The sequence below is a fragment of the Sceloporus undulatus genome, chromosome 2, assembly GCF_019175285.1.
Source record: "Sceloporus undulatus isolate JIND9_A2432 ecotype Alabama chromosome 2, SceUnd_v1.1, whole genome shotgun sequence".
In the NCBI taxonomy this organism is placed as follows: Eukaryota; Metazoa; Chordata; class Lepidosauria; order Squamata; family Phrynosomatidae; genus Sceloporus; species Sceloporus undulatus.
In genome coordinates, this window is record NC_056523.1 from 25,140,977 (window position 1) to 25,158,175 (window position 17,199).

Genomic DNA, 17,199 nt, shown 5'->3' on the forward strand with positions numbered 1-17,199 from the left:
ATGGACCTCTGATGCTGTTTTAGCAGCAAAGTTATACTGCATATTCTCTGCCACTAGACCCTGTCAGCAGTCTGGCCAGGAAACTTTGATCCAAAGGTAGCCCCAGATAAGAGTGCATTACAATAGTGCAAATAGGATGTTATCAAGGCATGTGTTGTTGTGGCCAGATCTGATATCTACAGGAATGGGAACTGCTGCTGCGCTATTTAATTGTACAGATACATTCCTGGCCACAACTGAAACCCGAGTATCCAGACTCAGCATTGAAACTGGAAGTCAGAGCAGCTTACAAAAATTTAACCAGGTACAGATCAAAGATGACTGTTAAAATGTGTACCCTTTAATGTGAACCCTTTCATAGCGCTCACTGCAAGCACCAGGGGCAAAGGCTTTAAATAATGTTAGCACCAACAGCAGTTTATCTGTTCATTGTTGTTGTTTCCCACCTCAATCCATGGGGAAAGGCAGGTAAAAAGAAATAACAACAATAATAATAATAATATAAGGAACCTTGAAGGCATTTAGATGGTCCCCACACTTGGTGTCACACAAGGGAGACGGGAGGAAGTCCTTATATTGTGGCAGGGCTGGGGATAAGCGAAATGATAATTTATTATTAATAATAATTTCCCTGATCTAAATGCCCTCAAGGTTCCTATGAGGAAGTGTGACCAGATGTCCTCTTTTTCCCTGGACTAATGCTGCCACCACCAATACCTTGTCTGAATCTAGGTTTTCAGTTAGAGCATGTCTATATTGTCCTTGTAGCCTACAGCTACTTCCAGGGAGATACCACAGGTTTTGGCCTTTAACCTGACTTTGCTCCAAGTTAGGGGAAAGCCCAGTGTTCCCTGGAAGCCCTGGAGTTCCCTCAGGGTGTTTTGGCATGTGAACAGCTGGACTGGTCAGATTTGGCCAGACCCCTTGTCTACCTGTTTTGTATATTTGTTCTTGTGCTTTCAAGTCATTTCTGACTTATGGCGACCCTAAGGCAAACCCATCACAGGGTTTTTTTGGCAAGTTTCTCCAGAGGGGGTTTGCCATTGCCAGCCTCTGAGGCTGAGAGTGTGACCTACCCAAGGTTACCTAGTGGGTTTTCCTGGTGGAGCCAAGATTCAAACCCTGGAGCCATACTTCAAGGCTCAAACCACTACACCATGTGCATCACACCTTTAAGTGTGAGCCGGAGCTGATAACAGGCACTCTTGACCGTTGCATTCACCTGATTTCTCATCTGAAGCGACGAGTCGAGAAGCACCCCTAAGCTGCGAACACACTCTCCTCTCCTAAACATCTAATTGTGCACTCTGGTCCTAGGATGATGCATTTCAACTTCTCAATATAGACCATTACTTTATGTTTCTATATGTTCTTTGTGTGCTGCTTTGCCACAAATACAGGAAGAGCCATCTCATACCTTCAGGCAGCTACTAATTTATGGCGACTCCATCAATTTCATAGGATTTCCCTAGGAAAGGAAGGTTCAAGAGTTGTTTTCTTTCCTCTGAAATATAGCCTACACCATCTGGTATTCATTGGTAGTCTCTCATCCAAATACTAACCAGGGTTGATCCTGCTTCTAAGATGAGACAGTATCTGGTGCCTTTAGAGTAGTTCGATCCCACAGGGTATGTATGACCTGCTGCTAATCAAAATAACAAGTACAAGTCTACTCAGAAGCCAGCTTCACTGAATTCAATGAGATGTCTCTTCTTGTACTCCAAAATGAAAGATGCAAGAATGTGGGATGCAGGCTGAAAAGAAAATAATCTTGTAAAAACTAACTGAGAACCAGATGTATTTTTAACAGCACATTGAAGCATGTAGTAATTTCATCCAATATTACTTTTAAACTTTATTCATACCTTTGAATCCAGTCAACAGGAGATTTTGGGGACCTGTACCCATAGGTCAGATCTATCCTAAAGCTGTTCTTTTGAATCCACAAATCCTTGATTTTTCATGTTTGCAATAATATCCATTTAAAAGTTGTTTCAGTAAGGACAATAAGGACACATCATAGCACAACATAATTTTATTTCAAGGTTATAGTTTAATGGATGAGGTGCATAATTAAACAAATTAATCAACATTAAAATACAATGATGTATTTGCCCTGAATATATCCTCCACCTTAAGTCGTAGAACAAAAATTGCTTCTATTTTACTTGACAGTGTATAGTTTTTTCAATAAAATTCATTTTAGGTATTCACAGAGCTCCCTTATACAATGCTGTACACAGATGCAGCATAGCAGCTAAGATGAAACATGTAAGTCTTTCCTCGAACCTAGACAAGCTCAGGTAGTCTTGGTGAAGATATTCTTCTCCCTGCTTCAGATTCCTTCTGCTAGATTTCCTCCTTTATTACTTTAAAACACACACACACAGTGTCCCTATTTCATAATGGCACTTTTTCGTAGCAAAAAATTGATGAGGTAGGTTAGGCTGGGAGCTAGTATCAGCCTGAGTAAACCAGTGGATTTATTTATTCAATATGTATTCTGCATTTCTGCCAAACATGGACTTAAGGCAGCTAACAGTAGCAATATTTAATTAAAAACAATGGCCTAAATCAGCAGTGAGAAACTTGTGGTCCTTCAGCTATTTTGGATTGCCACTCCCACTAGCTGCTGCCTGGGCCTGCTGGGAACTCTAGTCCAATATAATCTGAAAGGCTAGATGAGTCCCACGCCAAGCCAAAGTTTAACTGCTGGTCCCAACATGAACAAACCTATTATAAATCCAATCCTCAATGGTAACACTTAGTAAATTCCATTGATTAAAAATATCTTTTCTAGCTGGGATTAACAACTGAGTTTAGGCCTTGTGCTATCATTCCAGGAAAGCAGTGGAAAGCTTGCTGTCCTAATGTTGTATTCTAGTTCCCATCAGCACCACTCAATATGACCAGTGCTGGGTGATGGGAAGGGAGTTACAGGTTCCCCACTCCTTCCATAAGGCATCATGCATTACTGTGGCCATAGTGCCAGATCTGGTGGATGAGACCCCATAATGGCAATTCCAGGGGATTAGGCAACCCACAGACTATTAGCAATTTTGGATGTGAATGGTAACAGAACATAATATCCAGTAAGTTGGGAGAAGTTACAATGGTTCCTTCCCATAAATCAGCTTAATTTTTCTGCTTGCCAGAACACCTCAACACTATGACAGGACAATCAAAGCAATGTATTATATTTTATTAGTTGTATTGTTCCCACTTGGTCATGAAATCCACTGACTGACCTTGGGCAATTCACATGATTTCAGCCTCAGGGGAAGGTAACAGCAAACCTCTGAACAAAATCTTGCCAAGAAAACCCCGTGACAGGTTCCCCTTAGGGTTGCCATAAGCCGGAAACAATTTGAAGGCACACAACAACAAAACAACAAATTGTTGAAAAGATTCAGTATTGCTCTGAGGGCAGCAGTAAAAGGAGGTGTCTGTGTTCCATTCCTATCTTTCATAACTTTGAGAGGGCATTTTGGAAAAGTGGCTTCAAATAGGTTTCAAAGACCTGGTTCTTCTGTTGGAAGACAGAAAAGGAAACACACTGAGATCATCAGTAGATGGTCAGATGGCAAAAATAGAAAATGCAACACCGTCTTCTTTTTCATATGGCTTCACAATTTGTTCTCTAATTCACAGCTTCCCCTTCAGTGTCTACCTCAACATCGTAAAGATGGAACCCACTGGCTTTTAATCATCTGGAAAATATGATCTGCAACTGAATGGGGTGGGTAGGTGGTGGATCTTCCCTGCCACATGGGCCAAAGGGCATCATGGAAAGAAAAAAAGGGGTGGAGAACTGCATAGCAAGCAGTGTGTTTGTGCAGTGCTCCTCTAACATGGGTGGAGAACCTCTGGCTCTCCACAGGTTTAATTCTGGCCCTCCCAGAGTTCCTCAGATGGCCACCCTCCCTTCTCCAGGACATCTCTGTTTGAGGGTTTTCTAACTTTTGTATGTTTTTTCTCCTCCATTCTATAATGTTAAAATGTCTGTCCTAAGTCTTAGCTTAGGCCCTAAGATGAAGGGCCTGTAAACTAAAATAAGATGGTGTATTTGGTCCTTTTGTCCCATTTGGGTCTAAAGAAGCCCCCAGCCCTTGGTTGTGACTCATGCACATCACCTAAGAAGTAGCCCGCCCAAATGGCACAGATTTTGTGTTAGATAAGGGCATGAAGATTACAGATTCATCCCCAAAACTCATGCAAACACACAGTAGTTCTGATTGGAAAGAAGGGAGACCTGCAGGCACAAGCATAGTCTCCTGCAGCATTCCTGCATCAGGGCCTTTCCACTCAAAGGTGCTGTCCCTCAGTGGCATCACTAGGGTTGGTGTCACCCAGTGCGGTAACTCATGCTGTCACCTGCTCCCCTGACCTCCTCCTATATCACACCATACAGAACATTTTGTAATGTTTTTTGTACAAATGTTACTCATAAATTGTAATCCCTGTATACTACTGAATGTAATGGCAATAGCTGTGACATAAACAACTAGCACAATTAAAATTATATATCTTTAAATTTCAGTATCATATCCATAGCCTAAACGTATTTACAAGTACAGAGTTTCATGTGGTTTAAATGAAAATTTGGTAAGAGGTGAGGAATTCAAAAATTCTTTTTTAATAAATTAAAATTTAATTTTAAAAAACCTTGGGCTTCCCTCCTTTCTCCTCCCATTGAACCTCACCCCACTCACTCCATCTCTTCAGCATTTTAAAGTGATGCAGGTGAAAGCCACAGCCCATTTCTGCAAAAGATAGATGTTTGGGGAGCAGTGGTGTCTCTCGCCCTTACATTGTCATATGGTGTGGTCCATACTCCCCACACCCCCTAGTGACACTCCTGTCTCACTTCAGGTATTGCCAAATTTTGACACTGATAAAAACCTTATCAAAACTGAGCTCCTTTGGACTGGACTGAGGTGAACCATGGACTGCAACTCCCACAGCCATCAGTAACAGATAATGGAAATTATAGTCCTAGAAGAGCATCTGGAAGGCTATATGCTCCTTCAAGATGAGTTGGAATCCTACGACATTCTTGCTTCCCTTCTATCCAGCTAGGTCTCACCTCCAATAATGTACTGCTAGGCTCTGGGCGATATCATCTTGTTCTGAGCAAAACATGCCTTGTAATATATATTCACTATGTCTAACAGATATAAAGACATAATCTCTCTCTTTTCTCTGTCTCTCCATGCATTGATTTCTATCTCGGGGTAAGGCAAACTGGAGAAAGAAAAGCTGGACCTGCTGATGTGCAGACATGCAAATTAAGCAGACGGGTAGATAAATTATTCTGAATAATTTATTCTCTTTGCTCATATTATAGAGCAGAGGGGGAGGGTATACAAAGACAAGAAGGAGCTTAATGAAATCTGAAAATCCCACTTTGGCCAAGTTATGTCCCTATGAAAATATTTCAACCACTGGATTTGGACCAATTGTGGGGGAAAGACAAGGAACAGTACTGAGAAATTAAGCTCATGCTGTTGCCTGTTGGGAATCCCAGGAAGCTCCCATGATTACTGATTTTAGAGATCATCGTATGGCCCTCATACACTTTCATCACTATCCCTCTAGCCATGAAGACTAATAACTGGTCTTATCTAAAAGTCAATGCTCCTCAACAATGAGCATAAGAGACCCAAACAGGATCAAGACAGGAGTGGCAAACAAGAAGTGAAATTCCCCTTAATTTGCATGGTAGGGTCTATCAATCCAGATTAGGGCTCCACATGAAAAATTTGTGACAATATAGCCCTCCATTCAAGAGTAGAACTCACTTAAGGCTGCATGTACTCTCCACTTCCATCCCCCTATTTCCCCCTCAGCCTGTGCACAGCTGTTTTGTATTTGCCTTTTTGCCCACAGCAGCTTTTTTGCAGATGTTATGCCACATCTGAATGGCCATCTTTATCTGACTCTCTGATGAGTTCCACCTCCTTAAATCCTCCCCAGAAAATCATCCTCCATTACAATCCACCCTGAACCTGCCAAGAGTCTTCACTGAACCATCTCAGACTTGCTGTTTCTGCATGTTTTGGTTTCAGTTAATCTCCTCCTGTCTACCATTCATCACGTCTGGGGCTGTGTAGACTTGTACAACATGTTCTTTTATGCTAGTGGCTGATTCCTTTTAACATTGTTTTGGAAATGAAGAGGCAAGGTACCTGTCTAGAATTTTGAAAAAGTTATTTTTGGACTGCAACTCCCAGAATATCCCGGCCAGCAGTCACCGAGAGAAATAGGAGATGATGTTGGCTATGCTGGCTGGGGGATACTGGAAGTTGTAGTTCAAAAAATTAGTGTTCCAAGTCTTGTGCTAGCCACCTGTTGTGTGCAATGTACTTACCTGTTGATTAGTTGGGGACTTCTTGGCCCACTCATAAAGGCGCTCATAGACACGACCATCGTAGCTTCCAAGGGCTGAATTTAAACTTGCATCAGAGAAGTCAAATGCATCCACTAATGGCACAGCATCTTTCCTGTAAAAATAAGGGAAGTGTTTTGTTTTATGAGTCACCTTTTCTTTCCTGAGAGCAAACTACAACCCATAAAATCCAAATTAAGTAGCCTAAAATTGCATTACAATAAAAGAACGCACAGACAGCAATGATTAGAAAATTAAGGCTCCTGAACAGTTTATAGCCAGCAATAGCCAGTGTGTACCCACATCCAGGGATGGAAAAAAATCTGCTGGTGGAGAAAGATGCATTGTAGGAAAACACAGATCCCATTGGGCAGAGATCACTGTGTGTGTGTGTGTGTGTTTGTTTGTGTGCCTTCAAGTCACCTGTCAACTTATGGCGACCCCATCAATTTCATAGTTTTCTTAGGCAAGGAATGCTTAGAAGCAGATTTGTCAGATCTTTTCTCTGAAATGTAGCCTGCAGCATTTAGTATTCATTGGCAGTCCCCATTCAGGTGCTAGTCAAGGCTGACCCTGTTTTGCTTCCAAGATCAGACAGGATCTGGTGCCTTTAAGATATTTTGCACTTTCTTCCTTGACTTTCTTCAATAATTGTACTATATTCTTTATTTATTTTTGTTAGTAGTATGGTGTCATCTGTATAGCTTAACTGTTGATGTTCCTTCCTCCAATTTTCATGCCTCCTTCCTCTCAGACTAATTCTGCTTTACGTATGATATATTATTCAGCATACAAATTAAACAGAGAGGATGATAAAATGCAGCCTTGCAGGACCCCTTTGCCAATTGGAAACCATTTTGCTTCTTCGTATTCTCTCCTGATGGCAGCCTCTTGTCCCAAGTACAGGTTACATATCAAGACAGTCAAATGTTGTGGCTCACTCATTTCTTTAAGAATGAGCCATAGATTTTTGTGATCTACACAATCATTTGCTATAACCTGTAAAGCACAGGCTGGTTATTTTCTGAAATTCTTTGGTGCACTCTTTTATCTAACCTATGTTTGCAGTATTATCCCTGGTGCCTCTTCCTTTCCTGACCTCTGTTTGGACATCTGGAATTTCTTGCTCCATATATTGTAAAGTTTTTGTTGTAAAATTTTGAGCATCACTTTGTCTGCATGGGAGCCTCTTGCTGCACAGGAGCACACACCCATCACCGCAGAAAGGTAGTGCCATGGTGGGAGAAATAGATTTAGGCCACAGTAAAACCACACTACTGTATTGTGAAACAGTTCTAAGGCCTTTTGGAACCTAAAGGTTCTAAAATAAAAAAAAATCTAAAGTAAGAATCCTGTTGGGGAGTTACAGTGCATGACCTAGAGCTATGAATTCATAACTGTTTGGTAGTCACAAGCCTTCTGTATCCCTTAATTGAGGGGATATATAGGGACCATGAATGTCTCCTAGTGTCCACTTACCAGAAAGCAGACACTGCCATCAATGGAGGTCCATGGCTCTATTGCTTGGGAAATATCTGACTGGTCTCTCCCCATGCTGATCATTCACAGGAGCAAGTAGAAATGTCATGTCCTGAGTGATAGCAGAATGAACCCTCACCTATCACAGTGGCTGCTTCCCAGTGGGCAGTAGTTCCTGCACAGCCACGTAACTTTGGTGGTAACACATTCATAACTTTCCAACTTTCCAATAGGATTCTGGCCATAAGTATTTGCTTATTGTTGGAAAGCCAGTAGCAAATAAATAAATAATAAAATATAAACCTCCAAACAAGGTATCTTGCTCATAACATTGAAAAGACCCTGTCTATAGTCACCCCATGCTGCATCTCTACTGGTTTATTATACTTTCACCAAAGGAATGTGTGGATGAGAGAAAGAAGGGACAGCAACAATTGGATCCCAGGCACCAACATTCCTCCCTTATAACATTACACAATTGCTTTAGAGCTTGCTACCATGGGAGTGACGAAGAATACAATTATCTAGTGGCTTCAGTTTTAGTCGTTCAACACCAGTTCAGTCCAAGCTTTGGTGAAATGATAAACCATAAGTATAACTGTGTGGATGACTTCTCTTGGTGCTCATAGCCTTAGCAAAGAAAAACATATCAAAACTGTCCAATAAGGCAGTCCAAATTCTGCATTAAAAAGACTCCATGTTTTGCAGCTTGTATAAATAAACACACATTTAACATACATTCTGTGTAAATTATTATTTTGGTTCTGTTAAAAAGGAGGCAGTGATAAGGAGCTTGTTAGAGTATTGGACCCTCACTCAGATCAGGTCTCTGAAAAAAATCCTGCTCAGTAACTCCCTGAGACTTCACTGCATACTGTGTACAAAATCTCTCCAGTCCATCCTTGAAGCCTTATGGGCTAGAAGAGGGGTAGGCAACCTGCGGCCCGCGGGCTGGATGTGGCCCGGCGAGGCCTTGGGATCGGCCCCAGCCCGGTCCTGCCGCCGATTGCCGCTGGGGCCTTTGGGGGGCAACTGTCTATAGAAGCCCCAGAAACATGCATTTATATTAACATTTTTTAAAAAATCAGCAATTTTTTTTCGCGTGTCCTCCATTTTTTTTTTTAAAAAAGTGTCTTCCATTTGAAAATTTTGTCCTACATTTGTCCTGGTTTATTTATATATTTAATTTGTTAAAAAATATATTTAATTATTTATTTTTTAGCTTCGGCCCCAAAGTTGTCTGAGGGACAGCAACCTGGCCCCTGGCTCAAAAAGATTGCCTACCCCTGGGCTAGAAAGTCAGTTTAATGAAGACAAGTAAATGCTGAAACACATTTGAACCCAAGCTGTTTTTGGTTTCATTACCCATTAGATTATTTTAGTTTATTGTCATTTCCAAAAAGGCTGACATTGGTTCTAAAAAAAAGCTTTATCCTTTACCCTGTAAATATTGCATGCCCCATTCATTTTGAATACAACAATGAAAATGCTGCAGATTATATTTTAAATGGCATTCAAACAATAGTTCTATCTTTTAATGCTGTCACAACACCATACTCATTCCACTTATTGAAATGATCTGATAAAGCTTTGAAGTTAATATTTCTGGCTTATTTAAAAAGCTCACGCAACCGATTTTGAATTAACATCACTCAGTGCTGATGTATCCATTTCCGTCATTAAAAGGACAGGTTGTAGCTTCCATGCTTTTCCACAATATCAGAGCCAGGATTAAAAAAAACCTTATTGAATGCTTGCTTTTATTAAAAATAGCCAAGATCTTTAGGCACAATGAGATACGTCATCTAAGCATGGAAGTAACAAAAGAGGTGAAGGTGTCATTCTTCCTTTGAAATGTAAACAGGGGCTTTGAAAGATAAAAGCCTGCAGGAACATATTAAGCTGATTTATACTGAGCCAGTCCATTGGTTCATTCAGGCTGATGTTTTCTATTCTGACAGGCAGGGGTTCTTCAACATCTCAAATGAGATCTCTCTTAGATCTCTTGCCAGAAAGCCTTGAAATTCAACATTCAGATATCAAGTACAGGTATCTTGAAAATCAGGTGGAATAATAGCTACTGTGTTAAACAAGGATTCAGATTCTAGTCCTCACTCAGCCTTGAATTTCACTGTGCTGTCACTTTCTCTCAACCTAACCTACATCATGGTGGTGTTGTGAAAACAAGATGAGAAGGGGAGAGGACCATGGCCAGAAATTCTGTGCTGTGGCACATTAACAGAAGGTTAATGAGTCAAGGCAACTTGGTAACTTCCATAGCTAGGGGCAATGTGACTTATTTATTTATTTACGGTATTTATATCCTGCCATTCAGCCCTAAAGGCTCTCAGAGCAGCTTACAATTATTAGGTGATTTCTCATGGGCCAAACCCACACTCTGATCACAACAGGACCCTTTGTCCTCTTACATGAAGGTTGAAATGATTGTGCTCTCCTGTATAAAATGCTTGCATGAAGTGGTTGTGCTTTGAGAGGGACTACAGATCAATAATACAACACCTTAGGGAATCGCGTAAGCCACATCGCCCCTGGCTATGGAAGTTACTAAATTAGCTTTACTCATTCACCCTCTGTCAGCCTGATCTCCCTCACTAGGTTGTCTTGAGGATAAAGCAGGAATAAAGAGACATGAGGAACCGTCTTATTAAAAATAATAATTGTAAGCCACTCTGAGAGCCATTAGGGCTGAAGGGCGGGGTATAAATAACGTAAATAAAAAATAAATAAATGTATTCCATTCTGAGCTCATTATAGGAAATTCAACTAGTAAATAACACAGGTTGATTTCTCCCTGAGACTTTAAAGTGTTACTCCAAGTTGGAGGAAACAATGCTGAGCTTGATAAGCAAATAATCTAACAAGGTATGAGGTGGCTCCCTGTCTTAGATAGTCACTTCAGTTGGAGTTACAGCAAGGGCAAGCAATATATGATCCTCCAGAGGTTGTTAGACTGCAGCTCCCAGCAGCCTTAGCCAGCATAGCCAACAAGCAGGGCTGATGGGAGGTATGGCAGCACTCCAGCAACAGCTGTAAGGCCATTGCACATGACTTTCCCCCCTGGAATGCATCACATTTATCACTTGGCCATCAAGGAGGTTGAGGTTTTGAAGCATCAGTGACTTTGTGTTATTTCAGCAAATTTATGAACTGGGCTTAGCTAGGATCCTAAGTGAATCAGACCCTCTGGCACAATACAGCTGGAGAGCCACTTCATGATGCTCAGCTCTGGAGCTGATCATTTAGTGAACTCTTCAGCTGGAGTGCTAGAGAAATTTGTGAAGCAGAAAGCACTGCCAAGAAACTGAGCATACAAAGAGAAAATGCCACTCCTCTTCCGTATTCATCTTTAGGGCAAAAGATAAAACAGTGCAAATGAGACAGGGGGAATATTGCTATTGCTAGACTCTGGTACTTTATGGTTCCAACTCTAGCAAAAAGGAGGTGTGAAGTAGCTTTATGAAGAAAAGGCAATAGCCAGCTATGCCTCCTACAGCCATCCCTGAAATGTATAAGCCTCTCACTTCACCAGTCCTAATGACACACAGTTTGGTAGATGGTGATATGAATGACAGTATGACAGAAACATGAAACAAAATTAATTAAACCCTTTTTGGGGCAGGGGAATCCCCTCACCGAATGACAGGCAGGAGTTCCAGGTAGGATTCAGTCACCATGGCAGTTTGCTCGGTGGAAAGGTAGCCATCCTGCATGAAATCTCCCATATTCAAGTACATCCCATGTAGTGCAAAGAGGTCACAGAGACGTTTGAGGATCCTGTGTATTGCTAACTCTTCTTCATACCACTGCAGTGCTTTGACAAACTGTTCCACCACAATGTAATGACTGTGAGCCTGAAAAAATAAATAAATCAGGAATCAGGTGCATAGCCCACACAGGACACCTCCATGAAGAATGATCATTAGCCCTTTATACACATTCAAAGTGGTGTACAGAAGGCATGCTGAAGCAAGTAGGAGGTGCGTGCCATTCTTGAATTATGGGGATTTCATTTCAACATCAGAAACAACTATGTACTCACTGGGTAGCATAAGTACTCTGAGATGGTCAACTGTTTATTCAGTATTTTTTTTAAAAGGCCCAATGTGTTTTGGCCTCAGTGAGAAAAGGCCTTCTTTACGTCCCACAGGGCCAGAAGGAGGAGAGGCCTGCCTGCCTGCCCCTCCAAAACCACCTGAACTGAGCACAGCCACATTTTGACAAATTGCAGGCTTGGGACTAACATCATCTTAATTTATTCTCCTCCTGTATGATTTTTAACAGCTTTGCCTAATGAAGAAGCCAGTGGAGCTTTGAAAGCTTGTAACGTGTATTTTATGCATTTTGGTTGGTCCCATAAAGGTATCACTGTTTTATTGATTTTGGATAGTATTGTAATAATTGTAATTGTAATAATAGGTTGCCTTTTAACGTAATCACTGGAAGATCTGTTTAGTTACCAGTTTTTGGCTATAATTTCCAGCATTCCTTACTATTGTCTATGCTGTCTAGGCCTGATGAGAGTTGAGGTACAACCACATGTGGAGGATCACATTATGCCTAATTCAAAGGGACTGCTTACATCAAAAGCAAATCTCAATATCTTGCTTCCCAACTGGTTTTTTTTTAAAAAATACAAGACTGGTTTTTAAAAATGGGCACTAAATACAGTATGACTTGAATTTCCTTGGCTTTGTTATTTGAGCATAACTTAAGTGGCAATCTCCATGACAGAAGAGGCTGAAGAGGCAAAATGGTTACCAAATGATTACCAACCATAGCAGCCTGTGCCAGCTGGACAGAACACCTGTTCCATGCTTCATGTTGTGTGGTTCCTAACTGAATCAAACTCTGGAGTTTGATCGCTGCACTCCGTAACATCCTGGCAAGCAGAGATATAAACGGATGTCAAAATATTGTGCAAATACTTGTACTCAGTCTTCTTTATCTTTGTATAGATAGCTATACTAACAAAAGAGAATGGCTGACTATCGCAGGACTAGCTTGAAAACCATGAAAACCTGAACCTTGGCTTATATACTAATGGGATCATAAAAGCATACATCTCAGTGATTTTTAAAACACATGTACACTTACACAAACTTTATTAATTTTAATGTGGCCATCTCCAGTCACTAGGTGGCAGACTCTCCTAGCAAGGGTACAGAAAGCTGGAGTTACTTTGGCATTTTCCTGTTTGGAAGCAACCTAGGGACAATAACTTGCCAAGTGCAACTGCACCTCTGCTCTGCAGTGCATCCAAGTTCTTTCAAACAACAACAACAAGACTACAAAAAGGATTTTCTTCCCCTGACAAGTAGGAGGCTTTGTACCAGGGCAGGGATAAGAGAGGGAAGAATAAAAGAAAAAGAGTATGGCATGGGAAAAGAGAAAAGGAACACTTAGAATTCTGTGTGGATGAAAGGAGAAAAAGACTACCTGTGTGGGGAAGAACACTAAGGTACAGAGTACCAAACTAGAGTTTGGCCTCCACACCAAAAAGTTCATTATCCTGTCTTAAGGTCTGTCTGCGACAATTACATTATGTTTGATATATTGGCGGGATACAGACCACCCCTTTGAGGGAGCCTGCACCAGCCCCTTTCCCCTCTGGATTGGGGCCTGCGCATGCGCAATGGCAGCCCCAGAGGCCCCAATCTGCCGCTTCTCCAGGCCTTAAGGAAGTGGCAAAATGCCGCTTCCCTGCAGCCTGGAAAGGGGTTTCCTTGGGGCTTCATGCCCCAAGGATACCCTGACAGCTGCGGGGAAAGGGAGAAAGAGGCTGCTTGGCCCCTTTCTCTTCTGCATTGCTGGTGTGGCCGTGTAAAGGCTGTGCCAGCAATGCGTGCGGCAAAAAGGAGCTCCGTTTCTGAGCTCCTTCTCGCGACACTGAAAGGGTGCCCCAAGTGCCCTGCAGCGTTGCTGGGACATCACACCTGTGCTGTGCTGTTTGGCTGCGGTGCAGCCATGACATCATAATGGCGGTGCCCATGTATACAGGGCACCACCATTATCATGCCGCCGCAACATGCTAGGGTTGTGGGGCATACAGTGGCGCCGCCCTTGGGCAACCCTAGCATGTATCCAGGCCGGCACAAAGTGCCGGTCTGGAAAACCCCTCTGTTACTTATCTCCAGTCTTTAGGATGGGCATGCTGTTAATCCAAGGATACATATAAATAAAATATTGGGTTCCAATGTCTTTATGCCAACCTGAAGGCTCTTTGCCGGTAAGCGTCAATGTAAACATCAGGATTTTGGAAATCTCTCTTTTCTTGGGCTTGGCATTTCCCAAAGTTTTTGGACGATAAGTAGGCAACTGACATGGGGACAGGCTGGCCATCTTTTGCCATTGCAAAGCATTTTATCAGAAACCTAATGACAAAGAAAGTGAAAATTGAGACAAGCCTAAAACACTTCTCTAAACCTTTGTTTTTCAAGTTCAAAGACAATTTAAAAAACAATAACAGCTGAATGCAAGCAAGAAAAATCTTATGTATGCTCATGATACAGGCTACTAGAAAACTGAAAAATTAACTGGCAGTTGGGAAGATAAATAAATATTTAAGTAGTTCCCTGGTTATGAATATGGTTTCAAGTTCCCAATCTCAGTTACGAATGAACAACCTTGAGTTATGCATCCATAACTCATTTGTATTAACAATCTTTATATATTCAACATTGTAGGGAAAATATAGGAATCGTAAAAGTCTACCAGTCTTAACTTACTGGGCAGCATCTGCTGTGAGTGATAGGGGACTGTTCCCTCATCAATTGGGATGCAGCAGATTGATGTTCCCACCCCTTTCCATGAGTGATCTCTAGTGTGAAGAGGAACTGCAAAGAGATCCTGCTTCTGATTGTCTCACTGTAGCTAACGTAGCAGGATGGTTGGAAACATCAGTCTCCTAATTCACAGAACAGACTTCTGTCACACACAGTGGTTGCTGCCTGGTAAATCAGGATTAGGGGGGATTGGACTGGGAGATGCTACTTTGCTAAGGTAGTTACATAACTAAGTAGATGATCTAGAATCTCTGCTATTGTGTACAGATTGTAATGCAGAATCTTCAGCAATTCTAAATTGGGTTTTCAACATAGGCCATTTCTCATTCTTCTTCTCCAGAAAATTTATTATCAGGACAAAAAAAGAGTTCCATTGTTACTGGAAGAATATATATTGTGCTTTCTCCCTGCATATCTCCCAGACACCTTTTGGCACACTAGTATCTTTTCTTAGTCCTTTCTTTAAGTGCTACCCCTGCTTAAGCTCTCCACTTGATAATCAATATGAAGGAGTTGGAAGAAAGATGTTTGTCTGCTAGTTTCAGGTAGAAGCATATATCTTGATTTAAAAAAAAACAAACTTCTGTAACAAATCCCAAATCTGAGAAGAGGTTCTGAATGTATTGTACTCAAATGTTATGTTTAGACTTATGGCTATGCTGACTGGTAGGATTCTGGGTTCTGCAGTCCAAAAATTACTTTTCCAAGGTCTGGGAAATTTCATGAAATGGCACCAGCAAAACCCCAGAGTCCAGATTAGAATATACTTTTGTTGAGGTTACCTGGCAGTCTGCAAAAGGAGAACAGTGTTTTCACCCTCATAAGTGCAAGAGGCAACCAGTCTAGTGTACAGGGAAGGTAGACCACTGAGAAGAGAGTATCCGTGCCCTCCACAGGCCTTCCGACACACCTCCACACCGGATGAGCTGTACTCTGTAGCTATCACTTTAATGCCTGATGCAAGGGCATGAAGCTGCAAATAAGCAGACAGACCAGTGCTAAGTAAGGATGTTGCAGTATTTCTATGAGCAAAGCAAAGCACTGGAGATACTTTTAAAAAGAACTCTTCTTTTTGTCTTCTTAGATTGTAAGCATGAAGGCAGGGAACCGTCTAATTAAATGATTTTATGTACAGTGCTGTGTAAATTTACAGCGCTATATAAATAAAGCTTAATAATAATAATAACAACAACAACTCACAATGGTCTCCAACTGATCTAGTTTCTCTGTGTCAAAGAAAGTTACATTTATGTTGCCTTGTATTATTTCCTACTATCCTATTATGAGTCTTGTTTTTGTGAGTCATCTTTTAATGCCTAAATTAATATCACCTACTCTGAGATTTGGACATAGGTTACATGATTAAATAAAATGAATTTCTTTAGAATCCAACAAAGCTCTTAATGACAGCTAGACCAAGTCCTATTGATTCTTATGGGAAAATGTCAAATACATACTTAATTCTTTCTCTCTCTCTCTCTTGCACTGAAATCAATAAGACTCCTCTCTTCTTATAAAAAGCTAAACATCATTTTTATCAGCCAAGAATATCTATGCAAGACATTAACAATACTTAAAAGCATGCAACATTAACTGGACAATGTCCAGTACTTGAAACCTTGTGGGCTGAAGTTTCAAAATAAGCCAACATCTGACTAAAGTTGGCCTTGCATGTTGATGGGCTTGCCATCCGCGGATTGGAGCATCCATTGTTAGTGACAGCGTGTGCATACAGCTGCCGCCATTTACTATAATGGGACTCGTGGTCCTGCAGTATTTGGCATCTACGGAGTGTCTGTGTGTGTCTGTACAGGAACCCCTACATATACGAAGGGCAAACTAAATATTTCTAAACCACAGTTGTGAAAAGATGTTTGATTGCTCGACAGATCATTCAAATATAGACAAAGTTAACTGTACATTCCTCCCTAAAGTTCACCAATTTTGGACTGCTGGGGCCAGGCATTATATGTTGTGATTCTAAGGCAAGTTCATAAATAGGCTAAAATCCACTTCATATTACTCTGAGACTGAGCTCCACTGTACTCAATGAAACTTAGAGAAGATATTTATAAGATTATATTATAAGTGATGAATTGCACCCCTGCCCAGCTGGAATGACTGACCACTCTTGTTTATCTCTTCACATTACCTCTGGAAGCAAGTCAAATTTTCCTTCTTTAGTTTCTGTGTAGGCCCTCTCGAAGATTTTGGTCATATATTGGCAAGCAAAATGAAAGGCATAGGCAGTTGCCAGCTGCGGCAGAAGCTTCTGTTGCTGAGTTTGATAGTCAAGAATCTTTGCTTCTGGGTCGCTGAAGGAAGAGAATGTTATTGGTTATAAAGGAAAATGATTTGCCAATGCCAATAGCAAGGGCTTCTGCAGCATTTTCTGTTTCATTCAGTAAAGCTGGGGTAAGCAGACCAGTCCTAGCAGACCAAGACAATTTGCAGATTTTGAGGCTATAGCAAAGAAAAAGAACCAAAGCTTGGGAAAGCAGCAGGATTCTGGGAGATGTCATCCAAAGA

At 41.3% G+C, this 17,199-nt stretch overlaps 1 protein-coding gene across 1 annotated transcript in view; it reads right to left on the reverse strand.

Moving 5' to 3' along the window:
* Positions 1-2,017: 2,017 nt before the first annotated feature.
* The window catches only part of LOC121920729 (peroxisomal acyl-coenzyme A oxidase 2-like), a 30,377-nt gene continuing 15,195 nt past the window's right edge, over positions 2,018-17,199 (reverse strand). Inside the window, exons 9-15 of the mRNA XM_042447889.1 lie at positions 16,823-16,985; positions 15,453-15,643; positions 14,098-14,259; positions 12,662-12,767; positions 11,522-11,739; positions 6,371-6,503; positions 2,018-3,529 (exon numbers count right to left, since the gene is read on the reverse strand). Of these exons, the coding sequence (XP_042303823.1) occupies positions 3,467-3,529; positions 6,371-6,503; positions 11,522-11,739; positions 12,662-12,767; positions 14,098-14,259; positions 15,453-15,643; positions 16,823-16,985 (1,036 nt within the window). The 3' untranslated portion in view covers positions 2,018-3,466. The remainder of the gene's footprint in view (positions 3,530-6,370; positions 6,504-11,521; positions 11,740-12,661; positions 12,768-14,097; positions 14,260-15,452; positions 15,644-16,822; positions 16,986-17,199) is intronic.